A 12,501-nucleotide genomic window follows, 5' to 3' on the forward strand; every position below is an offset into this window, starting at 1 on the left:
TGGGTTCTGGAGCACGGAGGAGCAAGGCACCGGCCGCTGGTCTAGGACCCCACCCCCAAAGCAGACAGAGGCTGGTCCAACGGTCAGTAACCCCAACAAAGACCATGGTCTCAAACTGCCCCGGCACTGCCAGGAGCCAGGCGATCCCCTGAGGGTGGCCACACGGCCAGCTGCAAGAGAGACCGCATCCTGCTCTGCAGGCCCAAGGCCCCCAGGGCCCAGGAGTTGAGGGTCGGGGTACAGCCATCAGGTAGCTTCAATCCCTTCGCACTGGGCTTGGGGCAGTACCCAGGGCCCCTACGATGCCTCAGTTTACCCCACTGCCCGAAAAACGCCTCCCGCCCTACGGGCGGCATAACTGGCCGCTTTGCACTGGAGCCGGGCGACGGAGGAGACCGACCCGGGACCGGGCGAACGGGCCGGCCCGCTGGGCCCCCTCCCCCCACCGACCCGTCCCTCCCCGTCGCGGAGCGGCGGCGGGAATACCGCGAGAGTTCGCCCCCTCCCCCCCACAGTAAAACTGTCAAAGGTGGGAGGGGCGGGAGCGCGCATGTGCGCAGCGCGGCGCGCAGCCTGCGCCGCCCGGACCCCGCGCCCCGCGCCCCGGCCCGCCCGGCCCGGCCCCCGCCCGGCCCCAGCCCGCTGGGCGCCGCAGGTAAGCGCCCGGCCGCGCCCGGGCCGCGACCCCGGAGCCGCCCCCGCGCCCGCCGCGCCCGCGCCCCTGACCCCGCGCGCGGCCGGGGGCAGGGCCCCGAGCCCCGCCCGCCGCCCCGCCGCGCCCGGACCCCCCGCGCCGGCGCCGCGCTCCCGCCTCCTCCTTCTCCAGAAAAAGTCGCCATTTTGGTTCACTGCCTTCGGGCCCCCCCCCAGGCGCCGCAAGCGGCCCTTCCGGGGCCAGGCCGGGCCCGCTCCCCGGCCGCAGGTGACAGGTGGGTGGCGAGGCCAGCCTCCAGGTGTGCGTCCCCTGGCCGGCCTCATCCGCGCTCCCGGGCCTGGGCCGGGGTCCCGGGCCCAGCGGCCTTGGCCGAGGTCCCGCTGTCAGCGTCGCCTGCGGTCAGCACGGCGCCCCCTGCCCCCCACGAGGGTCCCACCTCTGCGAGGCTGCTGGGCCCTCTGGGAGGGTGGAAGCCCTTTTTCCTCCTGGTGCGCGAGTCACAGGCCTTGGATAGAAGGAGGGTCTCTGCCTTCTAGGCCAGCCCTGGCCCCAGGCTCCACAGCTCTGAATTTTCCACCCAAGCTGGGGAAAGACTGGAAAGGGGTGCTTAGCAGGCACGCGCATCCCAGGCTGCTGGGGTCATCACGGGGCTGGGGTGACTGATGTTGGCATGTCTGCTTTGGAAGTTACAGTGTGAGGTCTTCCAGAGAAGTTTGTTTAGATCCATCGGGACCCATACCTACCCCCAGGCCCAGGATATGGGCACCCCCTTGGCAAAGGGCAGTGACTGTCCTGAACTCTGGCCTCAGCCTGCTCAGATGAGTCTCTGAACACTCCTAGGCCCCGCAGTCTCAGCACATCTTCTCTGATCTAACTTGAAAACTACCAGGGGAGGGTCACCTGCCTACAGAACCGCTCTCCCTTTTCTGTGGCCTTGGGTGTACCTGTGGGAGGACCCAACAGGGCTGAGCTCAGAGTCCTCCCAGCTCTCAGGGTGTGGGGTCCCCCAGCAGAATAGGCCACGGAGGCCCAGCCTCAGGCAGCAGGGTGTTGCCTGTGGCCAGTGGTCTCTGGAGTGGTGCTGGTGGGCCTGTAGATGGGGGGCAGAGAAGCTCCTGAGGGTGGAGGTGAGGAGGAGGTCAGCCAGATGGAGGGTGGCTGAGGGGCCCAGCAGGAGGCCTTCGTCTGGGTAGAGGGGCTCCAGTTGGAGACAAGACCGAGAAGAGGGTCAGGTAAGGATGGCTCAGCTGGCATGGGGACCAGAACCAGGTCTGCCTCCCAGAGGTGCGTGTGCAGTTGGGGAGTAGGCTAGGGGCGTCAGCGCCCACCTTGGCCGTGTTCCATCTGTGTCCTGGGGAGAAGGAGCCAGGGGCACCTGCCCCGATAGGGTGGCATTGCCTTGGGTCTGGATGGGGCTGTGGAGGAAGGTGTCCTGAGGTGCCAAGCCAGGGCAGCCTGTGAGCCAGCAGCCATCCTGGTGTCATAATTGGCCTCCGGGAGGGGTGTTGTTGGCCTCCTTCCTCCCCAGCACACCGCCCCTCCTGGGACCAGCCCAGGATCAGTGCTCTCTGGGAATGTGTGTCTGGGGACAGACGGGGCCCTTCAGAGCTGGTGAGGGTCTCAGGGCAGGGTTAGATCCTTCCAAACTGATTGTGTCTGGTCGGTCATCTGGGGCGACCTCGGCTGGGCAGCCCCTCACCTAAGCCAGGAGTCCCCCATCACCTGCTTTCCCTGTGGCCAAAAGCACAGGTGAGCGGGCTCCCCTTCCCTGGGCCAGAGTGGGCCCATCTGGGGGCGGGGCTCAACCCCTCACCTAAACCAGGAGTCCCCCATCACCTGCTTTCCCTGTGGCCAAAAGCACAGGTGAGCAGGCTCCCCTTCCCTGGGCCAGAGTGGGCCCATCTGGGGGCGGGGCTCAAGGGCAGCTTATTGCAAGTCCTCAGTCAGGCCTGGTGGGCCTCACAGGTCTGTCCACTTGCTCTGCAGAGATGGCCGATCCCTTCTGTGTTGGAGGAGGCCGCCGGCTCCCAGGGTCCAGCAAGAGTGGACCTGGGAAGGATGGCGGCCGGAACGAGGTCCGACTTCCCGTGCTGCATGACCCACCGAAGCTGGGTAAGAGGGGTCAGGTGAAGATCAACTGCAGGCAGTCATGGGCAGCCAGTGCTAGGTGCGGGCCACCTCCCCGGACATCCATCTCCTGAGTGCCCAGCCAGGCCGCCTGGGCTCCTAAGAGCCTTCCCAGGGTGGGGGCAGCCCAGAGCCTTGGATTCTTGTCCTAGGCTGACCACAGCCTTCTGCCCGCCATACCTCAGTGTTGGGGAAGCAAGGCTTACTCCAGGCCTGACCAGCCCCCTGGGTGGTAGGCAGGGCTGCAGGGAGCACAGCCTCTGAGGCTTGCCGGTTCCTGTGCTTCAGGGATGCCGGTGGTCAGGGGCGGGCAGACGGTGCCCAGCCAGGCCCCACTCTGCTTTGACCCGGGAAGTCCAGCCAGCGACAGGACAGAAGGGAAGAAAAAGGGACGTCCGAAAGCTGAAAACCAGGCCCTCCGAGACATTCCCGTGAGCTCCCTGAGGACTGGGGTGGGACTCCTGCTGGGGTCTGCCTGTCATGGCCACTGCCCTGCCTTTGCTTGCCCTCCACACTTCTATCACCAAGCCCTCAGCCTGTGTTAGCAGCCCACTCCATGCTTTAGGTCTTCAGGATGTGGCCTGGGGCCTAGTGGAGCATGTTTGCGGGGCTCCTAGGATAGGTGTGATACACCATTGCTGGTTGGGGTGGCCTGAATCTTGCCTTGGTCCTGATGTTGAAGGGCTTCTGCAGCTTGTCTGCCCTCCAGGCCCAGGGAGGGTGCTGAATCTGGGGCCCGGGTTGGCAGAGGTCTAGGTGGCTGAGGGCTCAGCAGCCCGGTCTTTTCCACGCCTAGCTCTCCCTGATGAACCAGTGGAAAGATGAATTCAAGGCACACTCAAGGGTGAAGTGTCCAAACTCGGGGTGCTGGCTGGAGTTCCCCAGCATCTACGGGCTCAAGTACCATTACCAGCGGTGCCAAGGGGTAAGGGGCTGTGAGTCAGTGGAGAGGGGGCCTGGGGCCCACCCTGTCACAGCTGTCAGCTTGGGGTGTGTCTGGGCAGGGGCCCGGGTAGCCCATCCCACACCTGCTCTCTCCACCCAGGGTGCCATCTCAGAAAGGCTGACCTTTCCCTGCCCCTTCTGCGAGGCTGCATTCACCTCTAAGACCCAGCTGGAGAAGCACCGGATTTGGAACCACATGGACCGACCCCTGCCTGCCCCCAAGCCTGGACCAGTCAGCCGGCCAGTCACCATCAGCCGGCCCGTCGGGGTCAGCAAGCCCATTGGAGTGAGCAAACCTGTCACTATTGGCAAACCCGTGGGTGTCAGTAAACCCATCGGCATCAGCAAGCCAGTGACGGTCAGCAGGCCTGTGCCGGTCGCCAAGCCAGTGACGGTCAGCAGGCCTGTGCCGGTCGCCAAGCCAGTGACGGTCAGCAGGCCTGTGCCGGTCGCCAAGCCAGTGACGGTCAGCAGGCCTGTCCCGGTCACCAAGGCTGTGCCGGTCGCTAAGCCAGTGACGGTTAACAAGCCAGTGCCGGTCACCAAACCCGTGCCAGTCACCAAACCGGTGACCGTCAACAAACCAGTGCCAATGACAAAGCTTGTGACAGTTACAAAACCTGTGCCAGTCACAAAGCCGGTGACGGTCAGCAGACCCATTGTGGTCAGTAAGCCGGTGACGGTCAGCAGGCCCATTGCCATTGGCAGACACACACCACCCTGCAAAATGGTGCTGCTGACCAAGCCTGAGAGCAAAACTCCTCGTGCGGCGGGGAGGAGCAGTGGTAAGAAAAGGTACGGGGCTCCTGCTGGGTGGGGTTGGGGTGCTCCCTGGCTGCAGCCTGTGGGGACAGGGCTCAAAGTGGGCCCCCTGCCCCTCACCTCCCCACTCCCTGCAGGGCTGCGGACAGCCTGGATGCCTGCCCTGTCCTGCCCAAGCAGGCGAGGCCGGAGAATGGGGAGTGCGGCCCGTCCACCACAGGCCAGGGCTCAGCCTTCCAGCTGAGCACAGACCGCAGTGGCGGCCCCCTTTCCCTGGGCAGTGGGCCCTTGGGAGGCAAGGAGGCGCCGAAGGCTGCAGGCCCTGGGTCTCCGCCTGAGGAGAGCATGGAGCGCACGAAGCACAGTAAGACGAGAGTGGGGGGTAGCAGCTGGTGGGCCTGGTCTCCTGATGGTTATTTGACCAGAACCTTGGCCATCGTTCTCTCCCCCGAGTCAGGAAGGAAACAGAAAACACCCAAGAAGTTTACGGGGGAGCAGCCGTCCATCTCAGGGACCTTTGGACTCAAAGGTGAGGTCCCGGCCGGCCAGGCACCTGCGGGGCTGGGCGCATGCACGTGTGTGCCCACACCCGCCCCACCCCGCGTGTGCACACAGGCCTGGCCAAGGCAGAGGACAAATCCCGGGTTCACCGCACTAAGAAGCAGGAGGGGCCTGGCCCGGAGGACGTGCGGAAGAAGGTGCCGGCGCCCACTAGCACTGTCAGCAAGGAGGTGCCGGCCCCCGTGGCCCACCCAGCCCCAGGTGGGGGCTGCCATGTGGCGGGGCCCAGGCCAGGTCTCAATTGTGGGGCAGATCCTGGACCGCAGGGATAGGGGGCTGAGTGTGGACCCTGGGTTCTGTGCTTGGTGTCCAGGGTGTCCGGGAGCCCCTGCCAGGCCCTGAGGCCCCGGCCCTGCCCCACAGGTGGCCCTGAGGAGCAGTGGCAGCGGGCCATCCATGAACGGGGGGAGGCTGTCTGCCCCACCTGCAACGTGGTTACCCGAAAGACCCTCGTGGGGCTCAAGAAGCACATGGAGGTGTGTCAGAAGGTAAGGCTGCCCCCGGGGGTCCCTGGAGGGGAGGTGCCCCAGGGCCAGCTTCTCACAGGTGGGGCCACGTCTGTAGCTGCAGGACGCGCTCAAGTGCCAGCACTGCCGGAAGCAGTTCAAGTCTAAGGCTGGCCTCAACTACCACACCATGGCTGAACACAGCACCAAGGTACCGTCCAGCTCTGGCCGCTGACCGCTGGCTGCTGACCGCTGGCCTCCCCCTCCACCACTCCCCACCCCACCGCCCAGCCCTGACCGCTGACCGCTGGCCTCCTCCTCCATCCCTCCCCACCCCGCCCCACCGCCAACCCTGACCGCTGGCCTCCCCCTCCATCACTCCCCACCCCACCCCACCACCAACCCTGACCGCTGACTGCTGGCCTCCCCCTCCATCACTCCCCACCCCACCCCACCACCCAGCCCTGACTGCTGGCCTCAACTACCACACCATGGCTGAGCACAGCACCAAGGCATCGTCCAGCCCTGACAGCTGGCTGCTGGCCACTGGCTTCCTGCTCCATCGCTCCCCACTCTACCCTGCCCCACCGCCAGCCCTGACTGCTGGCCTCCCCCTCCGTCACTCCCCACCCCACCCCACCGCCTAGCCCTGACCGCTGACCTTTCATTACCACACTGTGGCAGAGCTTAGTGGTTCCCATGCCTACCCTTGGACGTCTGTGGCCCCAACCCCGGGGCAGGGGCAGGGGCCCTGTGGTGGTTGGGGCACTGAGGCCGGGCCTGCCCCCCAGCCCTCTGACGCCGATGCCTCGGAGGGGAGCGAGCAGGAGGAGCGGGAGCGGCTACGCAAGGTGCTGAAGCAGATGGGGAGGCTGCGCTGCCCCCAGGAGGTCAGTGGGTGGCGTGGGTGTGGGGCACAGTGTGGGATGGGGCACAACCTCTTGCTGGCACTTACCTGACCCTTGACCCTTAGGGCTGCGGGGCCGCCTTCTCCAGCCTCATGGGCTACCAGTACCACCAGCGACGCTGTGGGAAGCCACCCTGTGAGGTGGACAGCCCCTCCTTCCCCTGCACCCACTGTGGCAAGACCTACCGCTCCAAGGCCGGCCACGACTACCACATGCGCTCGGAGCACACAGCCCCAGTGAGCAGCCTGCAGCCTGGGTCCTCCTGCACCTCGGACACCAAGCACGCGTGTCTGCCTGCTGCACGTGCTTTTCCTTCCCTCCCTGTGGGCCACGTGTGTTGCAGGGAGTGAGCCTGGGCCTCTGGGCCTCTGTGTCCCTAATGTGTTGCTTGTGTGTTCCTTACCCATGGCACATGCCCCTGGGTCCCCGCACCTGTGTGCCATGTGGCTTTTATTGCTCACCCTGGCCTCCCTGCCCTGCAGCCCCCCGAGGACCCTGAGGCCAAGCCTTCTGAGGCTGAGGATCTGTTAGGTGTCGAGCGGACCCCCAGTGGCCGCATCCGCCGCACGTCGGCCCAGGTTGCTGTGTTCCACCTGCAAGAGATTGCAGAAGATGAACTAGCCCGAGACTGGACCAAGCGGCGGATGAAGGACGACCTGGTACCTGAGACCGCACGGGTGAGCTGCCTGCCCCAGAGCCCCCAGCCTCCTGGTCTCTGAGCAGGATATGCCTCAGCTTGGGGTCCCTTATGACCTGGTTTGTCTGCTGACCTCCCAAAATTCAACTCTTCTGTCTGTGGAGGGCACAGTTGAGGGCCTTTTTAGAACAGCTGTGGGTGTTTGGGGTCACTTCTGGCCCAGCCATCTAGTGGTCCCCATTACCCAGGCCCAACGGGCTCACTCTGGGGCCTGCCTGTTTTCACAGCTCAACTACACTCGGCCAGGCCTCCCCACGCTCAACCCCCAGCTGCTGGAGGCGTGGAAGAATGAAGTAAAGGAGAAAGGCCATGTCAACTGTCCCAATGATGTGAGCTGGGGCAGGCTGGTGCAGCGGGCACGGGGACTCAGGGACAGAGAGCCCAGGTGTGGCCCTGGGTGGGAGCCCTCCAAGTGACCAGCCTCTGATCCCTGGGTCCCTGCAGGGTCCTCAGACAGAACGCTGTTAGCAGAGAGGCCTCGACCTCAGCCCTACAGGCCCAGCCTGCCCACACCCCAAGACTCCTGGGGTCAGGCCCCCCCACTTGCCACATAGAGGCCCCAGATCCCCCACGTTGGGGCAAGGGGTATACATTTGTGTGGGGCCACTGGCCAGGAGGCCTTCCCCCATGGTTGCCTCCTGCCTCCAGTGCTGCGAAGCCATCTACTCCAGTGTGTCCGGCCTCAAGGCCCACCTCGCCAGCTGCAGCAAGGTGAGTCCCCCAGCCCTCCTCCATGGTGGATGGGTGCCCAGTGTTCCCAGCTACCCTCCAGGGATCCCCACACATTGAGTGTGCAACCCGCCCCTGCCTCTATGAGCCCAGGGACTGGCCAGTGCCCAATGGCAACCCAGCCCAGGACACTTTGCTGTCCCCCAGCCTTAGTCACAAGTCAGTCAGTCCCGAGTTGTCCTGTCCATGGGGGCTCCTCGTCTGTGCGGGTACAAGTGAGCACATTGACTGGGGCTTGGGGTGAGGGTCCTTCGGCAAAGGGCTGCACCCCTTTCCCCGGGGTGCCTGCCTCTTCCCACCCTCCCCTCAGCCCTCACCCCTTCGCAGTGGGGGCAACTCGGTGGTCCTGCCACCGAGTGGCCTCGTGGGTCCCTGGAGCCCACCTGTTGGGCATCCATCCAGATAAGCTGTGGCTGCCCCTGACCCTGTAGCTACACAGGGGGGTCCTGGCTGGATCTGGGTGTTTCAGATCCGCCAAGGGTGGGGAGTGGAGTCCAATCTCCAGAGGCTAGGCTGCCCATGTCTTGCAGGGAGACCACCTGGTGGGGAAGTACTGCTGCCTGCTGTGTCCGAAGGAGTTCAGTTCTGAGAGCGGCGTCAAGTACCACATCCTCAAGACCCACGCGGAGGTGGGGCGGGGACAGGCCCGGTGTGAGAGAGACCCACTGGGCCAGCGGCTAGACGAGCTGGCCCCATGGAGGGGATTGGGCCAGGCAGAGCTGGTGGGGGTGATGGCTCACGTGGCGTTTGTTTGAGTGAGTGGCCAACATTGAGAAATCTGGCAATTTCTCTTCAAAGTGGCTTCCAGCTTTCCTGAAAGACCCGAGAAGCTGGGTGCCCCCCGCCCCGGGCACCCTGAGCAGGAGCCGCCCCCTTGGGAGGGTGCCCTGACAGATAGCCACCTCTGCGCAGTGGCCTGCTGGCCCTGGGGCTCAGCGTCCTTCTAGCCCAGAGTCTATTGCTGCTCTTGTTTCCCCAGAATTGGTTCCGGACTTCAGCAGACCCGCCTCCCAAACACAGGAGCCAGGACTCGCTGGCGCCCAAGAAGGAGGAGAAGAGCCTGGCAGGCGGGAAGAAGCGGGGCCGCAAGCCCAAGGAGCGGCCCCCCGAGGAGCCTGCACCTAAGATGCCTCCCCGCCGGGATGACTGGCCCCCGGGAGGCAGAGACAAGGGGGCCCGGGGCTCCACTGGCCGGAAGGTGGGAGCCGGCAGAGCACCTGAGAAGTGAGCATGGTGGCTGGCAGATGGTGGGGCCCAGTCCCCACGCTGGCCACCAAGCCCCCTCTGTCCAAGGTGAGGGTAGCTAGTTCCAGGACCTCCTGCTCTGTAGTTCTCCATCCCCCACCCCTGCCTATTCATCTGTCCAGTAGGGGTAGCCAGCCCCTCTCCCCTCCCTGAAGGTGGCCCTTCCCTTGTGCAGGCTTCCACAGGGCACACCTGCACAGGGGCTCTTTGGGGAGGGATGGTGACAGCAGCAGAAGTGCAATAGCCTGGAGGGACGGACATTCACGGGTCTGGTGGAGTCTGGGGCCCAGGAGGAGGGTCAGTGGCTGGGGCCTCAGTGCCATGGGGGCAGTGCGCAGCAGGCAGATGGCTTTCTGGCCCTTGCCGTGTGAGCTCTGTTCCCCATCTGCTTCCTCAGGCCCAAGGCTCGGGGATCCCTGGTGACCCGTGGTTCTGGGCTGATGAGGGCACCTGAGCACCCTCGCCTCTACCTGACACTGGAACCCCAGCATCCCCAGCTACCTCCCAGGGCAGACCCTGAGTCTGACCGCTGCCGTGCCCACCTGACAGTCCACCCTCCCTGACTTCCCTGACCCTCCCGCCTCTGGCTCCGCAGCTTCTGTTCTCTACCTCTCCAGGCCCACCCTCCCCGCCTGTGCTGCCCCTGCTGTGCTTGGGCCTTGCCCCACTGGCCCGTGTCTGTTTTGGTGGGGAGAGGCGGCCTTGCTAACGGGGGGCTCTCCACCATCCCCAGTGGTGCTCCCTGCTTGGGGCAAGAGAGGGGCTCTGCTTCTCCCACCTGCAGGGCTGCAAAGCAGGGGTTCAAGGCCCAGGGGCATGGCTGCCAGCCCGTGGGGTGAGCGGCCTCATGGAGGATGCTCTGCCTCCGGTCTCCAGCTTTGCTAACGCTGCTGGCCTAGGTCTGGGCAGCCCGATGGGTTAGGGATGGGCCAGTCTGGGCTCTGGGGTTGACTGGGGGCCCGTGGGCACATGGGGTGGGGAGTTGGGCAGAATGGGCCTGGCTCTGAAGAGTGACCACTGCAGGAAGCAGCCTTCTGTCTGCTGGGTTGGCACATGGCCAAGCTCCCATGGGAGGCTCCCTTCCCCTGTTTTTTACCTGCCACTTCGTTTCTGGTTGTGGGGTCTTTTGATACAAGAGCTGAAGGCCAGGGAAGGGGCTTGGCCAAGGTCACAGTAGGGTAGTGGCAGCTCTGGGGCCCTGTTGTGGTTCCCTTTGGGTCTTTGAGGATGGCTAGGTTTGCAGATTGGGCAGTGGTCACACTGGAGTCCAGGGCACCCGCAGGAGGCACCACGCCCTTGACCCTGCCTTCCAACTGAGGCATTGCAGGGAGGGGCAACCTCAGAGCCACTGGGTTTGGACAGAGGCTGTTTCCCACTGGGGGTAGGGGGGGCTGAGGGCTCGGCCTTGCCGATCCTGGACGATGTGAATTTTGATATTTGCCCGTGTGTGTGTAGTGGATGCCAGTCTTGTTGCTGTGACAAGTAACAACCTTTTTTTTAATTCTGTTTTTTATACAAAAACTCAACAATCTGACATTTTGGTGCTAAGGGTTTCCTGGTGCGACGGTGGACCTGGGGGCTAGGCTGGGGTCCCTCCCCTGCTCAGGGAGGCAGTGCTGACTGGGCACCCCTCTGCCCCCAGCTCCTGTCCTCATCCAGCCCCTGGAGAGGAGGGGCTCCAAGCTGGGCTTGGCTCTCTTGGCCCGCAGTAGGGAGGCAGGTTCCAAGGGAGCTTTGGAGCTGGGTCGCCACGGTGCCTGTCTCCAGCTTTTTCCTTTTTCCTGACCCTGGGCAGCTCTGGTGTGGAGATGTGCGCTTCTCCCACTCACACACACCTTGATCTGATGGAAGGGTGGAGGCCTGGGCAGATGTGTGTGATCCAGTGTCAAAGGTCAAGGAGGGCAGCATGGGCAGGGCTTTGGGGCAGGAGGGCTGGCTTTCTCGTGTTCCTGGTTATCACTATGGTGTACAGCTGGTGTATGTGGAGGTGGGGTCAGGCAGCTGCTGCAGGGGCAGCCTCTGGAGGGGAGGGCGATCAGGCACTGGCAGGAGCCCCAGGTGCACTTTGTCCTTGTCACCAATGGCTCGAGGAGGTTGGACCTCAGCACCTCTGCTGGGGATGGCTGCCTGCCCTGGCCTCTCAGGTACTTGGCCCTTGGGGAGTGGGGGGCTGGTTTTTGCTGGGGGGTGAATTTCCAGGTCACCCCCCCCCGAAGTCCACCTAGGTGTGTGGGAAGAGGGGGGTCCTGGATAACTTGATGTTTAGCACTTTAACCTCCTTTTTTTTGTCTTTGAAGTGGGCAGGGGGGCTGATGCCAAAAGTGGCTGTTGGGTTGGACCCCCCTCTCCCTGCTTCCCTCCTTCTGGCTGGTGAGTGGCAGTGGTAAGGTGGTCTGCAGAGCCCTCCTCCAAAGAGGGTAGAGCCTTGAGCAGCTCAGCGGGATCTGCCCACCTCCCACTCTGGCAGGAATGCAGCCAGGTAACCACCTGGCCTTGACTGACACCTTCAGTGAGAGGGACCGGAGTGGCAGACCCCCCAGGTGTGATGGGTGTGAACCCTGCCAGAAACCCAAGCCCAGGGCACAATGCCGGGTCCCTTTCTGAAGATCTACCTCTGGCCCAGCCCACCCCCCTTGCCCTGAGAACAGGAAAGGGCCGACTCAAGGGGCTGACACTTCACACAAAAAAAGGATGCACTTTATTTGCTCATGCAAAGGCAGATGAGGGTGTCTCCTGGTGTGACCAGTGGCCCTCCCAGCCGTAGCCCCCTCCTTTCCCTCTGTTTCAGAAGGGAGAGAACGGGTGCACCCTCACCTGCGGAGGGGAGGGCTGTCCCCATGTGTCCCCACGGGGTGGGCCCCAGGCGGCTTGTCCTGGAGGCCTGGGGCTGGGGAGGCCAGCACCTCTAGCCTGGTAGCCACACGTCCTGTACTTGGGGTTTCTTGGTTTGGGTTTTCTAATGTCAGTTTTCCGTACATAAGTGCATTTTGAAAGAGAGGCTCCAGCTATCACTTGTATTCATATATATACTTATATATTCTATCTACAAAGTGTTTATTTGCAAGATGTTTGACGGTGAGCTCGGGCCCTGCCGGCCTCGTGACCATCTGTCCCCGGTCCTCGTCCCCGTCCCCCGGACTCGAGTGGCGTGGGGGCGGGCCATCAACTGTATGTATTAAAAATGACTGTATCAAATAAATGTTTATTGATTTTTTTCCAGAGGTATTGTGCGGCTAAGTTTGTGGTGGAGCGCGGAGTGAATCCCTTCCCACGCGGACGATGCCCGCGCAGGCCCGGGGCATGCCGGGCCGCACGGCCTTGTGGGACTTGTAGTCCGCTGGGGGCGCTCCAGCGGGCGGGCGGGCGGTGCGCGGCCCCGAACTACAGCTCCCGGCGGCGCGTGCGGCGCGGAGGCCCTTCCGGTGG

General features: G+C 64.0%; 1 protein-coding gene across 5 annotated transcripts; it reads left to right on the forward strand.

Annotated features, from left to right (window-relative positions):
- The first annotated feature begins 610 nt into the window (after positions 1 to 610).
- Positions 611 to 12,296, forward strand: ZNF512B (zinc finger protein 512B). Of its 5 annotated transcripts, none has more exons than XM_058562231.1 (17): positions 611 to 655; positions 2,642 to 2,767; positions 3,071 to 3,213; positions 3,579 to 3,707; positions 3,828 to 4,522; positions 4,627 to 4,853; positions 4,947 to 5,018; positions 5,105 to 5,251; positions 5,414 to 5,538; positions 5,615 to 5,707; positions 6,288 to 6,386; positions 6,470 to 6,640; positions 6,887 to 7,081; positions 7,329 to 7,430; positions 7,750 to 7,812; positions 8,361 to 8,459; positions 8,810 to 12,296. In XM_058562231.1, the coding sequence occupies exons 2-17, from the start codon at positions 2,644 to 2,646 to the stop codon at positions 9,056 to 9,058; spliced, it is 2,733 nt and encodes a 910-aa protein (XP_058418214.1). In that variant the 5' UTR covers positions 611 to 655; positions 2,642 to 2,643; the 3' UTR covers positions 9,059 to 12,296. The 5 variants fall into 5 exon arrangements, with proteins under 5 accessions (XP_058418214.1, XP_058418215.1, XP_058418216.1 ...); XM_058562232.1 differs by lacking the exon at positions 611 to 655 and adding an exon at positions 800 to 929; XM_058562233.1 differs by lacking the exons at positions 611 to 655; positions 3,579 to 3,707 and having other exon boundaries at positions 2,469 to 2,767.
- Positions 12,297 to 12,501: the final 205 nt, after the last annotated feature.

This window comes from Diceros bicornis, chromosome 19 (assembly GCF_020826845.1).
Source record: "Diceros bicornis minor isolate mBicDic1 chromosome 19, mDicBic1.mat.cur, whole genome shotgun sequence".
NCBI classification, from domain to species: domain Eukaryota; kingdom Metazoa; phylum Chordata; class Mammalia; order Perissodactyla; family Rhinocerotidae; genus Diceros; species Diceros bicornis.